Raw genomic sequence first — 21,473 nt, 5'->3', positions numbered from 1 at the left:
ATGTCACGGAGGAGGAGAGGAAAGATGGACAGAGAGTGAAGGAGAAGAGAAGAGGCGGATCAAGGGGCCGCTGCGAATCAAGGCTGACTCATAAGGATTGCAGGGCGGAGGTTTCACTGCTGCCTTGTGTTTAGTTGTTTTGGGGTTGTGTGTTTCTCTTTTTACTGGCCCAGGAGAAGTTCCTCCACCACTCACACATGCAAACATAACCTACACACACATACATGCAGGCTCTGGGGACGCCTCCCAAGGCAGGTGCCGAGAAATGGGCTGAGAAAGGCATCCATTCGCTCGGCGCTGAATTATTCAACCTGTGATTAATTATAATTTGGCCTCACAAAGGCAGGGGCTGGGGGAATTCCTCTGTTGGTCTGGACTGCAACTTATTGTGTTTTTCCTTCCCGTGCAGGCCGATGTCGGGGCGGAGCGGAGACCTAACAGGGGTACTGGATGCCTGCACGTCTGATGCGGACCCTCGCTGCTGGAGCTGTTGCATAACATGAAAAGTCTTTAATGGGGAGGGACGGCACTCTGCAGACTGGAACAGAACAACAAGAGTTTAACATACATTTCAGGGTAAAGAAAGTCAGTGTGGCCACAGATGGCTTAGTGGTTCCTGGCCCGAGTGAAATAAAGGCCACCCAAAAGAGAAAAAGGCAGAGAGTAAAGCAGGAAAAACAGTGTGATTACTTTTTAAAATATTCTGAAATTGTTTTTCTTCTATATTTCTCACATTAGTTCCTTTGTTACCATGACAAAATGTAAATAAACAGCAGTGAAAGATATACTTCTGCTAGGTGTGGTCTCTCTTACTTGAAATTAGATTATATTACAGTTATTATATATCATCACTATTATTACCTTTAACCTTTGACGTCAAACACACGTTACTTTATCAGATGAATTAACAGGTTTTTTTTGTTTTTTTTTGCCTCAAACATGTTTGAGACAGTTTCATCTTAAGTGTCTTTGTCAGTTGTCTTGGCCTGTTTTGTGCTGTTGCAATATTTTCTAATCATTCACTTTCAAGGAAAGTAACATGCCTGAAAAACACCAAGAGTAATCAGAATATTATAAACTAAATAAATGAAGCTTTTCAAAGTATGTGACCTGTGTGTCTCCTAATTGTTGATATGCATTTAACCTATGCTGACACGACACACAATATACAGTATAAAAATGTCATTTACCAATGTTTATGTTTGTTACACTTTTGAATCACATTAGAGTGGTGGAAGAAAAATTCAGCTCTTTTCTTAAGTAAAAGTATTAACACCACACTATGAAACTACACTACAAGTAAAAAGCACTGCATTTAACGTTACTTCAGTAAAAGTATGTAAATATAATCAGCAGAATTTACTGATTACTGACTTTTAAAGCATAACAAGTAAAATTACTCATTGTGCAGTACAATTTTCCCTGATCATTATTTTATGTTATATATGATGCTTTTGGATTAATATGGCTGCATTAAAGTGTGTATTGCATTTTACCGTGGTAATTGTTTAAGGTTGTGCAAATTGTAACTGAATTATATACTGTTAAGATAAGATCATCTGTTTGTAGCATTGCTGTCCTGTGAGGTCTCTGTCTCTAAAAACTTTTCATGAGCTCAGAAACACGGCCCTGTTTTCAGCTCTGTGGCAATTCATCTTTCAAATAATTTCACAACCCATAAAGGAACACCTCATCCTCCAATTTATCACAAAAATTCAAATTTAAAATCAACACAATTTTAGTTTTCACTAGGCGTGAACAGTATGGAAATTGTAATCTAAAAAGTAACTAGTAGCTTAAGCTGTCACACAAATGTAGTTCAGTACAATGTACAATATTTTCCTCTGAGATGTAGTGGAGTAAAAGTATAAAGTTACATCAAGAAGTACAAGAAGGTACCTTGAATTTGCACCTATGTTAATGTACTTCAGTAAATGTACTTAGTTACTTTCCACCACTGCATTAGATTAATCTTTCTTTTTTTTTGACACAGGCCACATTGAATACAACTTGAAAATGAGAACAAATCACATTAAATTCAACTAAATTAAAGGGACACTCTGCCAATTTTACACATGAACTCCAGTTTACTTGTCACAAGGAAGGAGCTTTTCAGAGTCTGTGTCTGAGGTTTGTAGAGGGTGGGGCGGGTCTAATGAAAGATGGAAGCTCTTTCACACATGCAGTCTTTCCCAGAAATGATCAAGAATATTTCCTGCATGGGGTCATGTGTGAATGAGAGAATGTAGCAATATTCAGGGAAAATCTGTACTGCAATTCAAGAACTAGTGACATTTCTGGAAAAATACCAGTATAGCTGTGTTGCGACTGAAAGCAGTAACAATGGAAGTACATGCATGTAAAGGGTTATGTCTGTCTGGCAAAAGATGCTTTCATGTTCTGCAAGCAAACCAATCACAAGACTCCAACAGCGAGATCAATGCTTTTGTAATGTTCCTTTCAATGTATCAAATGTCTGTTTCTGATTCAAGCAGATCATGAAAAAAAAAACACTACTTGTCTCAAAAACTTGTTGAATATTAAACACAAGACATTGGACAAAAACCTCCCATGTTCCTGAAAATAATCAGCCGTTGCAAACATGTACATCCGCCCTTGCCCTAGCTTCTTCTTCTTTAGTTCAGTTTTATGGCGGTTGGCATCCAAGTGTTGCATTCCCGCCTTCTGTTGGACCGTCCCTTGCCCCATGTACTCTGGCATTTCCACGGCATGTGTGAAAAGATACAAGACAGAAATCCTAATCCTGATTATAGTGTGAATAGTGAATATTTCTAGTGGTATCTGAAAAGTTAGCCCAGTAATTTATGTGTGAAAGACACCTTAGTTGCACTATGGGAAATGTAGGGTCCAGTGTTTTGAAGCTTGACCCATACTAAAGACTAAATTCATAATATTTCTGCTGCTTCGATTTTGATCATTCTTTATCAAATCTGTCTCTTGTGAGGTCTCCATCTTAAGTGCAGTACACACTCAATGGAGTACCACTTTAAGCACAGATATACATTAAACATATAATAATTGATTTCATAACCACCTTAACCCCCTTGTATACGTCAGACCTGGTCCCTGCCTTGTGTCTCCTTCCTGTAGCCGGCGCAATATCATACACTGATCTCTGTGAACAGCCTGATAAGCGCGCATGCTATAGGATATTGAAAGTTAAAGATCACAGGCACATCCTGCCTTTAGGCCTATTTGACAAATACCATGTCTTACTTTAAGGATCTAGCGGCTAATCATGCTATTATCCAGAGCTGGTCACATTCGGTGATATGGAACAACCAGTGTGCCACCTACAGCTGCTTTGTAATTGGAATCAGAGGTGTAAGAGTGCCCGGGAAAGTGGGTTGCCCTCGGGTCGTTGGGGTGTTGGAGTTGGAATGAATAATAATAACCAATCCCCTTTTAGCTAACAAGAAATCAGCTAAAGATCTCATCAGTACTGTGGCCTTCCTTGCGCGAGACATGAAATGTACATTAGAAGCTGCTCCGGCTGTGGGCCGATCGCTCTCTATGCAGAACAGCGAGGATGACTTGGCACTGGAGACGGCTGCTTAAGCCTCCCTTGTGTTAACCAAGAACGCCCTTGATTAACTCATCGCTTCTGGATCCACATCCAACCCGTCCATTTTTGATTTTTTAATAATCTGAATAACAAAAGATCATGTGTCCTCTGCAGCTCAGAAAGGAGATTCAGTAAAGTAAACCTCAGTGTGGTTTGTGTGGTGTGTTGTACTCTGACCAGACTGCAGCGAGGATTAGTTCTCAGTCAGTCTGAATCAAATAATTGTGAATAAAAAGGTGCATAAACCGTGAACTCAGGCAGTAATTATCATCAGGCAAACACCCACCAATATAAATAAAAATCAGAAAACCACCTAATGTCTTGGCGCAATTCTTCATGCCAGTTTTACTGTAGCCGCGCCAGTAATCCATACTGTAAACATTTCTCAAGCGGCCTCAAGTGTCTGCTGCTTTTACATAAAGCACGGGTCAAGAGTTGGTGATAAAATGTTTTCCTGTCCACTGACCTGTATAGATGACCCACATCAAGATCAGGGTCTGAGCCACGTGTGTAAAATGGGGAGCTTTGAAAAGAAGTTTGAAGAGACCAGCGATAACTGACTGACCACTGATGAGAAAACTGACACTTGAACTGTATACGTCCTGTGGAAGGGGCCTGATGTAGGGATATGACGGGTCGCTGGGTTTGTTGCAAGAGGGTCCCAAAAAGATCCAGAAACAGTCCACGTGCTGGGAAATGTGTGGTTGTCGTGATGTAAATGGTCACTATATCATACTGGATGAAATCCAGTGGTATGAGAAGTATGACGTTAAAATGCACAAGCTGTCCTGATATTTTAAATTAATGGATAAGGTGGAGACGAAGCACACAGTGATGGAAACCATACTGCATGAAACACACAAAGAAAGCACACCACAACATAACAAGTGTTCTCCTTATGTTAATTAGCATTTTTAAGATAAGACAAAAAGGAGAGGTCATGAAGAAAATAAAAAGAAGGGGGGAGCGGTGTGTCTAAGGGTTCTCTGCACTCAGTCGGAGATTTCTAACTAGCTACAGCTAATACAGCTGGCATGGTGGCTATTCCAGGTGAATAAAAAATCTATTGCCAGCATGGGAATTGACATGGACAATTCTGTAAAAGCTGAGATTAATCCCAATATTTCTACAATATTTTTGTATACAAACTATGGCGTACTTAAAGCGATAGTTTACCCCAAAATGAAATTTCACTCAATATCTACTCCCCCCTGTGCTGATGTGAGGATGGGTGAAGATCTCCAGTTCACAAAACACTCCCGGAGCTTCAGCGGAAAACAGTGTTGCAGCTAAATCCAGTACAATTGAAGCAAATGGTGACCAGTTTTAAAATGTAAAAAAAGAACAGCAAAAAAACACAAAATCTCTCCATACTGCTCATGTGGTGTAATCCAAGTGTCTGTAAGTCGCGACATTAAAATTTGACCCAAAAAAGACGCCATTTACACCATGTTTTTAGCCTAAGTGTCAACTGTATCCTCTCAGACCTGATCCACGTGCACATGCCTGGAGCAGGTACACAAACTGGTCACCATTCACTTCAATTGTACTGGATTTGGCTGTAACACTGTTTTCCGCTGGAGCTCTTTGAGTGTTTTGTGAACTGGAGATCTTCACCCATCAGCACATCAGCACAGGGGTGAGTAGATATTGAGTGAAATTTCATTTAAGGTAAGGGAAAGATCGAGGTCTATGATGAGCTATAAACTTGAGTCCCCCATAGAAAAGGCATTCACCACCCCGACCTCCACTGGATATAAATCACAGAATACAGAACCATCTTAATGTAAGTCTAATGGACAATTTTACACAAAACTGTTACACAAATAACAAGAAAGATACCTCTTTACATTCAGTCTGGAAACACCTTCAGAAGTGACACCATCAGGGCCGTTTCTAGAGGGTGTCTGGGGAGGACACTGGCCACCCCCGAAATCTTATTGGCCACCCCAAATCCCATCTATCTATCTATCTATCTATCTATCTATCTATCTATCTATCTATCTGTCTATCTGTCTGTCTGTCTGTCTGTCTGTCTGTCCAGCAAGAGGCGGGACCTTAGTACAATTGTTACAATTATTTATAAAGAGATGTAGCTGTAGTTTCCTTTATGTTACTCACAAAAACAAAAATCTATATACAGCAAATAGGTGAAAAAACATTATTATTAATAATAATAAATCTATTTTTAATGGTTGAATGGTGAGAACAGAGGTAGAATAGAAGTACAATTTTAGTTTGAGGACCTTAAATAATATATGTGTATGCACACACACATATTTCATGCCACTCCTGTATGTCAGCACCCCACTTATTCCAAAGTCTGGAAACGCCCCTGGACACCACCTGCAACTAAATTAGAGCAGATTACTCTCCGAAACAGATGTGTACATGGACAGCTGTAGACACCACAGAAGTGCAGTTTATACTTCCTTAAGTCCACTTGGAGGATGTGTTCCACACGTGCAAAGTAAATTGGAGGCGCATGAATGTCTGCACAGTGGTGATACATTGAAGGGCTCCATGTTCATCCAAATCAAGAACATAAATCATCAACCTGCCACCCACCCAAACATATTTTCTCTGATGTAGAGACCTGCACCTGTTTGTCTACCGACATTAACTGTTGAATAATGTTGAACAAAGCCAGCTTTTCATGTGATTTCTTTGTGTTACATTCATGTATGAGTGTTTTCTTTAAAGATATGTCAATAATTAGAGACACTGCTTTCAGTTTCCTTCCCGTGCACACAGTAATGTCACTGTAACTAATATGTGGGACATTTACACAGCAAAACTGAAAACTGTAGCTATAAACTTGACAGGACAGAGGTGAGTCTCCACCAAAAACAGAATAAAAGCTGCACTGCTGTGCCATGTGTGTAAATGCACACACAGTATCTCTCTTGCTGGGGAGATGCATTTCCGACCCACGACCCATCGACAATTAATCAATTAAACGGGTCCTTGCACACTTGTAGATGTGCAAAGGATAATACCAGCTTTAATGTGGCCATATGGTACAAATTTTCATTTTCTGTGACATAGCAACATATAAACAGCGCATTAGTTATTTTGTGATCATGACAAAACAATACTTGTTATATCGAGACTGCATTACAGTGTAACAAAATATGAGGAATAATACCACAGCAGTGTGTGCAAACATGCTAAAAATGAGAGTAGTGTCCTCATTGATGTAAGTCAAAGTCCCACAAATTGGAGTCGGAGTCCTGGAATGTCTCTTTAGAGGAAAAAAAAAACATTTGGACTATTGGCCTCCAAAGAGGAGCTGGCAATAGTGGTTAAGCGCAGAGCCTCCCTGTACCCGGCATGCCTTTCCCCATCTTCCCCCCTTCTCTCCTCATGTTTCTGAGGTCAGTAAACAAGAAGTGTGCGTTTCCCTTTAAGGAGCCCCCACCGTTTGCACAGCGGAGGGAGGAGGAGCGGGCCTGCGGAACAGCGGCTGAGGAGGGAAAAAAAAAAAAAAAAAAAAATCCAACAGAGGACGGTTTCAAGTCCCCCCAATAGAAACTGTGCCTGATTTGTGGCCAATGTTGGAGATGTAAAAAAAAAAAAAAAAAAAAAAAAAAAAAAGAAGAGAAAGAGAGGGAGGGAGAGGAGAGAGAAGGAGGAGGGAGGAGGGAGGGGGAGGAGGAGGAGGAGGAGGAGGAGAAGAGGGGAGGGAGGGAGGAGGGGGGGAGGAAAAACACTAAAGGGGTAGCTATGGAGATGGAGCGTTTTCCTGGCTGCTTTCTTTGACAGGTGTTGAGTGGGGCAAAAGTCTTAAAACAGAATCCAGCATGTACGCCAAAGGTAAAGGAGCTGTCGTCCCTTCCGATAGCCAAGCGAGAGAAAAGTAAGTGAATTATGCGCTATATGTAAGAGTTTACCTGCTTATCATGCAGGGAGAGGGGGGCACAGGAGGGGAGTCCAACTTTCTAAACTAGCTACTGTAATTTAAAAGGAGTGTACTGTACTAAAGTGCGCTCCGGCGTGCGCTTTGCCCCCCTCCCCTCCGACCACCTTAGAGGTGCGTCTCCTAAACTTTTTCTTTCTTTTTTTTAATTGCACCTCTCGTTTGCACTTTTGCATTTTCGCACTGGATATTTGCTAATATTACACGCTTGTTCGCGCTCCTTCTTCTTCTGCAACCTTTTGGAGAGCCACCGTGTGTTTTTATTCTGTGATAACGCTGCAGCGGTAAAAGTGGAAGAAGCGCATTTTATTTCATTTCGCGTAAAACATGTTTTTTTTTTTTTTTTTTTGTATGTGCTCGTCCCTGTACGGAGCAGGCTGCTCGCTCGTCTCTTGTAAACTTTGGGAGGTTATAAGCTGCGAGATGGTTGAATTATTTTGTGTTTCAGGAACAGAAATCGGCAGCTTGCTCGGGATGTTTCACTGTGGTTTTGATGCGTAAAAGCCGGGCACAAGCAGCAAACCGTGGCGATGAACAGAAAAGTTTTGTCCCATTCAGCAGTCGTACAGCGGTGGTAAACTTTTTAGCATCCACTCACACGATGGAGAGTCATGCTGCCACGAACATGACGCTGATATTTGACTTTTATTATTACAAGACCACTTGATAAATGCAGGATTCTTGGTGGTTGTTGTGTCTGGAAATATTGCAAAAAGTGTTTTTAAATTTGGTGCAATTCCATCGTGCTCTCTGCTAGATTTAATGTTTCATTTCCCTTTATTTTCGTACATAAAAAGGTCATCAATCAGTGCATGCATGCAGTACTTGCTTTCTGAATAAAAGATAAAAATTTAACTTTTTTGAAATGTCCCTGCTCCTCATGCCTGCTCCTCCTTTCGATGCTGCTGCCTGGAATATTTGTGTATGTGAGGGTCCTCTCAAAGATTTGGACCTTCTTTGCATCCCTACACTTCACATCAATGCAGTCTTTTATCATCATTAGCTATTTTTAAGCACTAAACAGTCTGAGGTTAGAGGAGTGAGTAAGGGATCCCTGGTGGGATGCAATTGTAATCTAAAAAACACTGTCAGGTCCTGGGAGGCTGTGCTGTTACACAGCTCCTCATACATCTGTAATAGAAACAAAATTTCTTTAGAGACTCTCTGGTATTTTTTGATGCATTGCCGTGTCATATTCAATTGATTAAGCTTCCTAGAGATGTGGCTCGCTCATGTGCTTAGTGTAAGCTTCCTCGAATACTACTTTGTACACTCTTGTGGTGCCACGAGCGTTTAATTTCACTCTGAATTCGCATCAGATTATTGGAAAATTGAGCAGCTCCCTGTGTGTGTGTGTGTGTGTGTGTGTGTGTGTGTGTTTGTGTCTTTGCTGAGGTGGAGGAGTGAATCCTAAATGAAAACAGTCCCATGTGGCTTCATGAACAGCAGGCAGAGTGACCTTTGAACCAGCATATGATGCTTTAATATTGCATATGAACCATCAGCAGACGTTAGGCTGCTTTTACACCTGTTTGTCTGCTTTATTTACAATACGTACAGAGCAGTAGATAATTCAAATGCTGTGTTTTTTAGACAGTTTTTAGTTGCACTTGCTTGTTCAGGGAGTGTGGATTATGTTCTATGTGTTATTGGGAGTGAAATCAGTGCAGAGGCAGCATGTATTTCAAATGATAGTGTAGGAGGAGGATTAATAATTTAACTCATGAGAAATACAAGTCTTCTGAGAGCTGGAAATGATGAATGCTTCTGTCTTAAGGCTGCTTGTGAATAACAGAATTATTGAATTTGTTTATTTTAGCGTGTGTGTTAGCATTCATGCATCAGAAACTCCACAATAAATATCATTAGAGCTGCGGCGATTAATTGATTAATCGATTAGTTGTAAATTTTTAATAGGAGAAAAGTCAACATTCTTTGATACCAGCTTCATAAATGTGAATATTTTCTGATTTCTTTACTCTTCTATGACTCTAAACTGAATATGTTTGGGTTGTGGACAAAACAAGACGTTTAAGGACGTCATCTTGGGCGTTGGGAAACAGTGATAGTCATTTTTCATCATTTTCTGACATTTTATGGACCTGACAACTAATTGATTAATTGAGAACATGAAAGACAGATTAATCGCTAATGACTGAATGCCAGTTGCAGCCCTACTGTGCATTCACATGGTTATCATGCTTGCTGGAAATCCCTGAAAACCCTTGAGTTCTCATGCAGTGTTTTCAAGGATAAAAAGTGCTTAGATTTTGGTTTTAAGTGCTTGAAATTGCTTGAAATTGTAATCCCATTACTTTCAAAATAAATCGCTGCCTGACTGAATAGTTTGTCTTTTAGGTAAAGAAATAAAATGAGCTCAGCCAGGTTGTATAGGATGCCAGGTCTACTTACAGACAGGTAACAGCTTTTGAAACATGAAACTTTGCTGTGTTTTCCTTTAATTTGTCACATTTCAGTAGAACGCTGTCATAAAATAAATAATTCATGATTGTTTATAGCATAGTAACATTAATGCGATGACAAAGTGAAATAATCATTTTGATTGTGTGTACATAAATATGTAATTTCCCACAACTGTAAGGTGCTGAAAAAGCCTCAAAAGGCACCCTGAAAATTCTTTAAAAGGGACTGGATTTGTAAATTTATTACTTTCATAATAAATTACAACCTGACTGAGTAGTTTGCTTTTTAGATGAAGAAATAAAGTAAGTCTGACATTGGCTCAGCCAGGTTTATTTTGGTCGTTTATATCACAATAACATCTGATTTAATGTGATGAAGAAGTGAAATCATCATTTTGAGTGTATGTATATTAATATGAAATTTACCGCAGCTGAAAGGTGCTGAAAAAGCTTGAAAATGAACCTTTAAATTTCTTTAAGTGCTTTAATTCTACTTTTGAAAAGGTGTAAGAACCCTGAATATATTGCAACCTGAATGGTTTGCTTTTTAGTTAAAGGAAACATTAAACTTTGTTGTGTTTTCCTTTAATTTGACAGACTTCTGTAGAATCCTATCACAAAACATAATGATTTTGGTTGTTTATATCACAGTAACATCTGTTTTAATGTGATGAAGAAGTGACGGAACCATTTTTAGTATATAAACATGTATTTTAGCACAGCTGTAAGGAGCTGAAGGAGCTTGAAAACGCACCTTAAAAAGTGCTTGAATTTGACTTTGGAAAAGGTGTGGGAACCCTTCATTTAGTGTAGCTTGTGTGTGTGTGTGTGTTCATGTGTGTAGGGGTGTGTGTGTGTGTGTGACAGGCCCCTATAGGTAATGTCCAGACATAATGGACGACGCTTGCCCTTTCCCCTCACCTGTCTTGTCACCCTAACCTGCCCCGCAGGGCCAACACATGTTTCCTTGTAAATGTGGAGCTCACAACAGCTGCCTCAATGCATCACTGAATTAGCTCATATTCATATTTACATATTCATATGGCTCTTTACATATTCAGATACTTAAAAAAAAAGAAAAAAAAAAAGAAGAGGGAGTCCCGGATGGACTTGTATGGGATTAAAGCAGCAGCCTCAGTCACACAGTGTGACAGAGTATCACAGCTGCAGCTCTCGCTCAGAGGATTGATTATCAACTCATATACTTAGTTGATTAAATAAACTATAAATGAATGGTATGATGTATTTATCTCTCTCTCGGTTTCATTAAAGTAAGGTTGTAATCAGTTTTTGTCAGCTGTTTGGTAACATTACTGTATATCAGCTTTAATCAAATATATTAGTGGTTATTCTCCCTGTGTTCCTCAGAATATATTTATTCCAGTAATCTGTGAATGTGTTTAAGCTTATTATTCTTTTGATTTAGGCTCCATGTTGCAGTTAGATTAGATGCACAAAACCTGTCAGAGGAAAAGTAGAGACTTGAGAAAAATGGTATTTGTCCCGAGCAGTGTTCTCCTTGTGTAGCTGAAAGTTATCAACAATGTGAGTTACAGCCGATAATATAAGGAAGAAGTTGCAGAGAGAAATAATTATTGATGAGTTGCTGCTTCATTGTGTAGTTCCTACTATGACTTTTGTTGCTGTCAGTTTTTTGCTGGCATGTGGTGTACTTAAATTCCTAACTGTTTTCGTGTACAGTATTATGGCAGTTTCATTTTTTTAACACCATACGTATATGTTTTTTTAGTGAGCTGTGTTTACATGGGCTTTAATATTCCACAAAAAAACTGCCCAGTCAGAATGAAAGTGCCGCATGTGAACACCTCAGTCAGAAGAGACTGGTCCAATCTGGCCTGATGGGAAGGAATTTTCAATCTGATCAAAATGTGTGGCGTAAACATTTGATAATCCGTTCAATAGGAAAATGATAACCTTGTAAACGATCATATTCTTTCTGTGCATGTCTGCCCCGCGTGGGGACAGGTGACGTGTCATGAACAAGTTTCCAGGAGGGACGGAAACAAAAGCAAAACAGAGCTGGTTAGGAGCAAATACAACTAAGATTTTCAGTGTTGGTCCGTCTTGAAAATTACTGTGAGGAACCACTTTTTCTTCTTCTGGTAGATTAAACACTTCAAAGTGAGTCGAACCAGTCCCATGTCAGAAAAGTTATATTCTGATTAACACGTTTTATCGGATCACTTGATTTAGGTCCATGAAAACAGTAAGGTGGAATTTCTAATCAGAATGATTTCAATCAGATTAAAGAAATATTGCCCATATAAACAAAGATATTGTGAGAGATGTTCTGCTGCTGAAAGTTTTCAGAGAACCTCTGGGGTTTTTAGAACGACCAAAAGAAACAGTGTCTTCCTTTGTCCTTGACTTTTCCCGTAGTGACTTTTCCCGTACCAGCACTGTGTGCAGGTTGTTAATTTAAAGAAACAAAAGTTGTAGTTTAGTTTATTAATTTATTTGTAAGGGACGAGCACAAACAAACCTCAAGCAGTGTGCGATGTACTTGATGTACACATGCGTATAGCTGAAGCAGATTTCCAACACCATCACCAATATCACAAATCACAGTTTGTCTCAGATGCCTCAGATGTCTGCACAGTGTGTGACACTCTCTGTCCTGTGAGTCCTCGAAAGAGCAAGGAAACAGGAAAAAAAGGAATGGACAGACGTGCAACAGATGTCGCATTAAATTCAGAATTTGACAACAGAAATGTCTGATACATAAAATCATTAAATATATGTAAAGAATGTGAATCCAGGAGATTCACCTGAAGACCTGAACTCCTGTCCACCATGGAGACCTGAGGACAGGCCACAGAATCACATTGACTACAGAATTTTGATAACAAATTTTTTTGATATTACGAGTTATAAAATACATGTAAAACATATATAGAAGCATGTGGATCCAGGATGACAACCATCCATGTGAAAACAAGGATGGAACAAATACACAGACGGACAAGTAGAACAACACGAACAGGATCTGACTGTTGTAGAAATATTTAAAATCCTGAATCTGCTTTAAACTGGCTGGTAGGGAGATCCACACGGCTGTACCTTTGATTGAGAATGAAGTATTGTTTTTTTTATACTAGTATTGTATTTAAGTTTAAAGATTTGGTATCATGAAAACATGTGTCATTAAATTCCTGAAAGAAATTCACATATGCACATGTAGTATTTCAGTGTACAGTTTATTTTTTAATACAGGAGATGTTTGGCAGTCTTGTGTGATTGTGAGAGACTGATGAGAAACTGATCTCACTCTGGAAGTTTTAAAACAACAGAGAAACAGTATCTTCCTTTAACACTTTTTACACCACTGTCTCCTTTAACTCCAAGAAAAGAGGTACTATATGTGCATTTCAGGTGATATTCAGATGTTTTTTATTAGCTCCTGGTATTTGCTCCAATTCTCCCACGTTCCCACAGGTAATGATGATCTGTTGATTTCAGTGAGATGTCAGATTTGGTACAGTTGTTGCATGTAGTTGGATGTGTACAGATGTGCTGTTTATAAGAGAAGGAACTACTCCACCGTAGTACAGCACATCCTCCTGCGTCTGTAGCACTAAATGCGTCAGGCATCAGCCACCTGAATAGTATACAGTAGTTCTGTGGTTTGCTACACAAAATGTTCCACATTATAAACTCAAGTGTGCACTGAAGTGTGTTTGCAACGTTGTGCACAAAGCCGTGTGTGTACAATGTGTGTTTTTATTCCCTTTAAAGCCTTGAAACCAAGGCTTCAATCCAAATGGTTTGTGCAGAAATACAACATAAAACAAACAGTCACATGTACATTTCACACTCATGTGGGTTCCTCCACACAGCCAAGGCCTCGCCGCACAAGTGGAACTCAGTTGCCTGGTTTCATTGTCTTGAGATCACAGGTAGCAGCACGAGGGGGAGTGGACTGTTTTCTTCGCACATCCTTAACAAACATTGTGGTCAGACATTTTGTTAAAAGGAAACATGTTAATGTTATGTTACAACAACAACAACAACAATAATAATAATAATAATAATAATAATAATAATAATAATAATAATAATAATAATAATAATGGTAGAGCAAGAACTGGTGCCCTTGCAACCAAAAAAAATAATTACTCTGCACACTTTTTTTCTTGCAGCGTTATTGAATTTAATTTGAACAGGGGTGATACAGCAGCTTCAATATTAATGTCACCTTATTATTTAGTAACTGGAACCTCTTTGAAATATGCACTGATGAGTCTGGCATCTTAATTAACGGTGCCATTCACAAAAATATTTAATAGCTTGATCAAACATCTCATTTTTTTAAAAGCACGTTTTTACTTTCTAAATAAATTCTGCTCCCTGCGTCTGTTTCCTAATCCTCCGTGTTTTCCTCGTGTTTGTTTACAGACATTTTTTGTGCGCTTTCGAGTGTTTCTGGATTTGTTTGGGAAACCAACTTCAGCTTCAAGAACTTGAAGTTAATCAGTTTGTTTTGAACATGGGGTTCTTTACATCCTCCACTCCTCCTCTGGCTCCTCCCATGTATTTACATGCAGTCTAATAGAGATCTTCAGGTCTGAATGCATGGTTTTGATTCTACACAGATGGCTCTGCCATCTGCATTTTAGCCTTTTGAAGGAAGCATAAAGAGCTGCGCACTAACATAGGCAGAAACACTGCACTAAAAGTAAAGAAACCCTTGATTTACCCTCGGCACCCTTTGGCTGACTGTGCTCTCATTCAGATATGTCAACAGTCAATTAATGCCGCCTTTCGTCAGCTGCTTTGGGTGCATCCGCACAAATTTGTTAGTTTTCTCACTTGAAATAAAGGAGACAGTATAAATATTGAGGCTACGTGCCTGAAGTTGTTAATCAGTTTGGCAACAGAGTTCACAGAAGAGAAGTGAGTGTGTCATTTATCAGCATACAGAGGAAAGCATCTGTCTGAACAGAAAACAGGTACATTAGACTTCATGTGCTCCTAAAGATGAAGTCTTTTTTGGTTACATAGAAAACAAATTACTCTTTGTTTTGTTTTTATTTTAGTTTAAGTTGCATCATATTTTTGTCCTGGTTAACTGCTGTGGGAGGAGGCTCAGCTGATAACAAAACTATGTCAGCTATGTCAATGTAATCTCTTATCACAAATCATTATAAATCACCTCGACCTCTCGAGCTGAGAAGTTTTTCTTTTTTTGAGTGAAAATCAAACTTTTGCTGAAAATGAAAAAGTTATCAGACAAATAAATTCTGAGGTCAGAGGACGTTTGCAGGTGAATCTGTCTACAGGTAACGTCACAGCTGGCTGCTGGTAGAAAGTGAGAGGGGTGAATGTACATGTGTTTGTTTGTGTGTGTGTGTGTGTGTGTGTGTGTGTGTGTGTGTGTGTGTGTGTGTGGATTAACCCATGGCTAAAGCCACGCGTGTTTACACGCCTATTGACACTGATTTGTTTTGACAAAGGAAGTGCCATAACAAAGCCAAGCAAATATAAACAGTGTGTGCAGTGGGAATAAGCTTTAGTGAAGCAGCTTCACAGTATCACAGGTGTCTCACACAGACAGACATCCAGTCTCTCATTCACCTTCAAGTGATACATCACTACATTCACACCCGCTACCACTACACTGTCAGATCTGTGCTGCTTTTATATAATGTTTATAAATATTTAATATTTAGGAAATAATATTTTGTGTCTTTATCTGGTTACGCTTTTTGTTACAGTCAGTGCGCCACTGGACATATAAATTATGAATGCTATACATTTTTATTATTTTCTGAAAGGCGTAGATTAGATATGAAAGCAGATGCACTTGCTGCTTAATCCTCCTCCATCACTTCCTCCGTGCATACCTCACCTCACCCTGCTGCCCCTGCTCTCGCTGCTGAATTATTGAAACCAAGACATGGAAGTTAATTTGCTAACTGTCTGTGCTTTAGCTGGCTAAACTCAGCTGAGATGCCCTTGTCTCTGGAGGCGAGCGGAGGAAAGGGAAGGCTGGATGGGGCAGCCTGGGGCTAAATGTCAGGTGTGTTTCCTGGGGACGTGGCAGTGGGAGAGATCTCCTTGATGTGTGGACATGGAGCAAAGTACTCGTTAGGGTCAGGAGAGGAAAGAAGCTCAGGAATGGTGTAGTAGATTTTTGTTTGTCTTAGCTACAGTCCTGCCGTTGCCTGGGCCCGGACCTTCGAATCTGCTCGCTCCACCAAGTTGGCTGATTCTCTGGGCAGGTAGTCTTGCATAGCCAGACCTTTTCCACAGCGCTCAGCGTTGAAGAAAGGTCTGGCTCCACACATTATCATTCTGTTATAGGGAAAAAAACGCTCTGGCTTGTTTGTGTTTCTTAAAATCAATCACAAATGTGGCGCTAAGCCCACGATGCAGCAACACTGCCCCATCAAAATAGTGTTAGAGGGGACCTTGTTTTGGTGGAACATTTGTACATGGAGCTGCAAGCCCTGGCATAAAAAATGACTATATCAATGTAAAAGAAAAAGTAACAAGTGCTAGCCTGTTTATGTTTGTGCTCTTAGTGTCCCAGGTGCTAACTTGCCATTTTCAATATTGGTTGCTAGCTTGGAGGCTGTTTGTGTTCCCAGGGACTTTGAAAACACAGAGAGCGGATGCTGCAATGCCACCTGAAATAAGTCGTACAATGGCAGGACAACATTTGGTGAGTCAGACTACAGGTTTGGCATTGTGAAATGTAACAGCGGGTTTCAGGTAAAAAAATAAATGACCAATGATTGCGGCGAGGGGACTAGCATCAGCATCATGGGTTGGGATTGTCACCCTTGTCAAGCTGTTGTCAAAAGCTGTGCCGGAACCAAGGAGGCATTAAGTTTTGAGTCAACTAAAGAAAAGTGTGTAGACCAGCTCAGGATGCAGTTTAATAGTAACTGAAGTTTTGTTGTGTTTGCTGCCATAGAAAATAAATAAAAGTCCCTGTTCATATTATGTGTTTATGCACATGCAGAGCTAGGTAATTAGCATTGACAGGCTAAATTAATGGCAGTTTGCAACCTTAAGCATTTTTGCGAAACCTCCAGTTTTAGGGTATTTTAATTGTTTAACCTTGTCTCATAACTAAGTAGCAAACATTAGCTTTTCATATTGTTGACTGTGAAAAATACATGAAGACACTGTAGCAGCATAACAGGCTTTTTATTTCTGTTTTTGTGGCTACAAACACAACACACACATTATCTTAACACTTTGTGGCTGACTAAGGTAACCTAACCACTCCTCACACTTCCACCCATTGATTAGAATAGCTTGGCATGTCTGCACCATGTTTTGATCCGTCCTCCACGTGACTGCAGGTCACTCCTGCAGCGTTTCAGCAGCAGAGCATTTTGTCCGCCTGATCATGTTGTCTTGCTCAGATTTTGAGGATTAGATCCTCTTTCATTGTTTTTTGTGCTTCTATTATTGGTAAGTAGGCTATTTAGTTAAACAGTTCCTGTTTAATCCACTTTTATGATCACAAGTCTTTACCGGGTCTTTTATTTTGAAAATTTAATGGATTCTCTCTGTGTCTGACTTCCTGCACGCTTGGTCTGCTCTGTGCAGATTGACGCAACATCTGTCAAAAATAGACTAAGCGCAAGAGCCGCGTCTGAGACGCAATGCTGGTGGAATCACAAGCATTGTACAGAATGACAGCAATCAGCTCCGGCAGACGTGGCTTAGTCGTAACGCAACACAGCTGTGCCTACTAGAATCAAGCCTCACTCTTTCACGAATCCAGAGACTGCAGGGGCAAACACAAAGTATGTTGACATGGCAATGCACCAGTGTCGACTTAAAATGACGTTAGTCTCTGGTGATTGGTTAGGGAAAATCAAAATCGGTTAGATTGGAGGCAGTGTCGAGTTGACAGATATCAGTTTAGTCCCACCAATTTGCTCTGAGTTAGAGAAACTCAAAAATCACAAAAACTCTCTTTTAAAACAATTAAAATGCTTTTATTGTCGTGCCATGTAATTTTTTACCTTAAACAATGTCCTGCTGTGGCATCAAGCCTTCGTCAGGGAAGGTGGAAAACTGTTGCAAATGATCTTGTAGCTTCAGAGGGGGAGTGTGAGAAACAGACAACAGATGCACTGCTTATTTTTCCTTTAATATAATCACACACAACAGCTTTATGAACCTTGATATCCAGTCAGCAGTCAAAGCACGGGTCAAACGTTCCTCCTCTCACTCAGACTGATCTCCCGCTTCTCATCACGTCATTTGCATCAACATGCTCTTCTGTTAAATTTCATCTTTCATCTGGACGAGCTCAGTCGAGGGAGGAGAGAGTGAAATGTGCAGCAGGGGAAATGTGAGAGGTGGAGTGGACCGCGTGGTTGTGGTTTGTCTTGTAAGCATCTCATCTTTTATTCCTGAGTGACATGTGTAACTAGTGCAGGGTTCACAGGGAAGGAATCCGGGTTTACAGTATCCACGTAGGAAGAAGTTGAGGCCCTGACCTTCGGTTTCCCTCTGACACAGCTCTCCTGTACAGTGCAGCCCCCCCCCCGCCCACCCATGTCTCCTTTATCTACCTGGCCGTCCTCAGGCTCTGCTCCATCAGCTTGCAAAAAGTCTCCGCCTCAGCCGAGTTACACTTACTGCTTCTGACAGAGTAACAAAAGGTGTCCCCTGAAGCCTGGATTGAATGAGTGTTTTTAAATAATGCATTGCAGCCGGAGCAGGTGCCCATCGCTAGGGCATAGAGCCCCTCAGATCACACCAGGCTCTGCCATGAAAATTTCATTGCCGCAGTGCTCATGGGAATCTCTGTTCGATCCTGTACAGTGCCGACTGGGTGTATGGGAGATGACGACTGCCGCTGGGTATTTCACACTGCAAAGAGGGGCCTTGTTTTTGCATTTTGCACCAATGGACTCTAACCCGGGAAACTTAAACATCATCTGTTCAGGCTGACAGAGCAAAAATTAGAGATGGTTACGTCAGCATTACAGTGAATGACCAAAAAACACAGAGGTCAAGAAAAAAGACAAACCTGATATTTCAAGTAGCGTTAAAAACTTTCTCGATTGTGTAATTTTCACTGGGGGGGTATGTTCCCTAACTTTTCAACATACTATTTTTGCCCCCAACCTCAGTTTCTTTTTCAAACAATTTTTTATTAAAATATACATCTAAACAGTGTCGACTGACTGTCCAGCTGACAAAATCCAGATGAGAGAAGACCAGTTAACAATGTTGATACACTTCTCTGAGTCTGCTCCAGTTATTATCATGCACTCACAGCTATTAAGGTTTATGAGCAGCCGCAAGATATACAGTATGTGGACTTCTGTTGCCCTGGGTTTTGCCCCTCAGGCAAGAAGCTCCCTTACCTTGTTGCAAAAGGTTTTGGGGGCTGTATACAATAGATGTATTATGGAGAACTGTATACCTCATCGATTCCTGTGAAGTTGGTCACTGGGTTCATTATGCTTAAAAAAAAACCTCCTCGGGGTTCCTCACAGTTCAACTGTATTGGAAGAAGTTAGCCTTCAGGCCTTTTTGTCAAAAAGCATATGTGAAAGGCCAGAATGGCTTTCTGGCATAAAAGCTTAAGGAAGTCAGGTGACGTAGTAAAATGAGTGTCAAAGTCTATGTAGGAATCAGATTGTGGTGGATGAATGGGTCTAACACAGGACTTCCTACCAGGAGACTGGGACTGGAGAACCAAATGAAACCAAAAGTAACTTCTGACTTATGATTTTATACTTTGTTGATTTATTATTTTCATTTCATTGTTATTTTCTTTTTTTATTGTTTTCAGTTTTCAGTCACAGTTTGGTTAGATTTGGGCACCAAAACTTAGGAAAAGGTCATGGTATTGGTTAAAATAGACCCCTAGAAAAACTTTCTGGCAGAAAGCCTCCCACACAAATGAATGGGACAAAATAATTTAGTCACACTAACTTCCCCAATGGACTGAAAGAATCAAACCTTATAATAAAAACAGTTGGGGGTTTGTGTTATATTATTTGCTACATTGATATAAATGTACAGTATACAAAGGTAGGAAACTGCATTACCTTGGACATCATTATTTTTTATTTAATTTATTTGGTCACACTGAGATCAAATGTCTCTTTTACAAAGGACTCCTGGTCAAGAACAGCAGCAACACAGAATCAGCTTCGAGAATAATTAACAAACAAACGCATAGATTGGCATAAGATTAAAATTGGTCATCTTAAACACTTGGACACAGACAACCTCAAGAGATTTAACCAAAGATTTAAACTCATTCAAGGTTACTAATTTTTTTTTCCTGAACACAAACCTACACCCTTTTCCACACTAGGTGAAAACTGAAGCCTCACATCGCAATTTGAACGTATAAATTTTCAAACAACGCGTAATTAAATGTGATTGACTTTTTTCTACACACAACACTGGTCAGTTTCACTTAACGATGTCAGGGCAGTCACTCCATTTGAGATCAATATTAAACATTTACAACATGCAGTTTGCTCATGCTTCTCACAGTCCTGTTCTGCACATGCAGTCTGCGTGTTTAGTAGTGACGCCTCTTTGCAGAAACACTGACCACCCCTCTGTTACCACATCCCCCCCAACAATCACACACACACACACACACACACACACACACACACACACACACACACACACACACACACACACACACACTCTAATGAAAACCTCTGTCGAACTATGAATCCTCATATTTAAACAGCGTGTTTACACTGAAATCTGAAATGGGTGTTGATACAGTTGTATCTGATGTAAGAGTAAGAAATAGAAGGAACGATAGCATCTAATGTCTAATGCTAGTTGAAACTGGTTTGGACCAGCTGTAGCAGATAATTTTCTTTTAGCGGATGGTTGTTAAGACGTTGCAGTGAAATTCAGTGATATCTTTGAGAAGATAAAGAGTCAGGTTGTTCAACTCTGGCCCGGCTCATTATTGATTCATTCAGTATCATCCAGCATCAACCCAAACATCATAACTCTGTGTCTGCTCTGGCCTTGACGCATGTGATCAGCATAAAAACAGTCACCCACCGAACACAAAAGCACCACAGCTCCCCTCTACTCTATTTCAGACCTGGAGACAATTTCATACAGATGATTGCAGGCTGTGGTGTCGGGCCCGGCTTCTCTGCATTGTAGAAAAAATAAATATTGAGTTGCTTTCAAGAGGCAAAGGTTGCTTTTGTCCTGAAATGGACAGAGTGAGAGGTTCATGTGTAGTCCAGTGAGGACTGGGAGATATGTTGAATATCTGAGATGTTCATATTGTTGCAGCATTGCCGCAATGAGGTTGTTCTTGGTTTGAGTGCAGCTGCAGTAGTCTGAGCAAGTTAACAAGGCAAAGTCAATGACAAGTAATAAGCATGAATCAGCTGTTGAGATAAGAAAAAAAAAAGGGGGGCAATGATCTGGTCCCCCAAAAAAGTCACACTGTGTGATACGGAGAGTAGTTTTTATTTGATCAGATTCAGTAAACTCTCTGCCTTTTTGCATTTTTTAAAGGTCTGCTGTGTTAGAGATATGAATGAGA

At 40.1% G+C, this 21,473-nt stretch overlaps 1 protein-coding gene across 2 annotated transcripts in view; it reads left to right on the top strand.

Annotated features, from left to right (window-relative positions):
• Positions 1–7,271: 7,271 nt before the first annotated feature.
• The window catches only part of ssbp4 (single stranded DNA binding protein 4), a 120,486-nt gene continuing 106,284 nt past the window's right edge, over positions 7,272–21,473 (top strand). The window contains exon 1 of one of the 2 annotated variants that reach the window (XM_084722962.1): positions 7,272–7,445. In XM_084722962.1, the coding sequence (XP_084579088.1) occupies positions 7,390–7,445 (56 nt within the window). In that variant the 5' untranslated portion in view covers positions 7,272–7,389. The remainder of the gene's footprint in view (positions 7,446–21,473) is intronic. The other variant, XM_084722964.1, reaches the window with a different exon arrangement.

The sequence above is a fragment of the Lutjanus erythropterus genome, chromosome 7 (assembly GCF_056507025.1).
Source record: "Lutjanus erythropterus isolate fLutEry1 chromosome 7, fLutEry1.hap2, whole genome shotgun sequence".
NCBI classification, from domain to species: Eukaryota; Metazoa; Chordata; class Actinopteri; order Lutjaniformes; family Lutjanidae; genus Lutjanus; species Lutjanus erythropterus.
The sequence above is the reverse complement of the archived record's forward strand: the minus strand, read 5'-3'. Positions and strand labels throughout refer to the sequence as shown.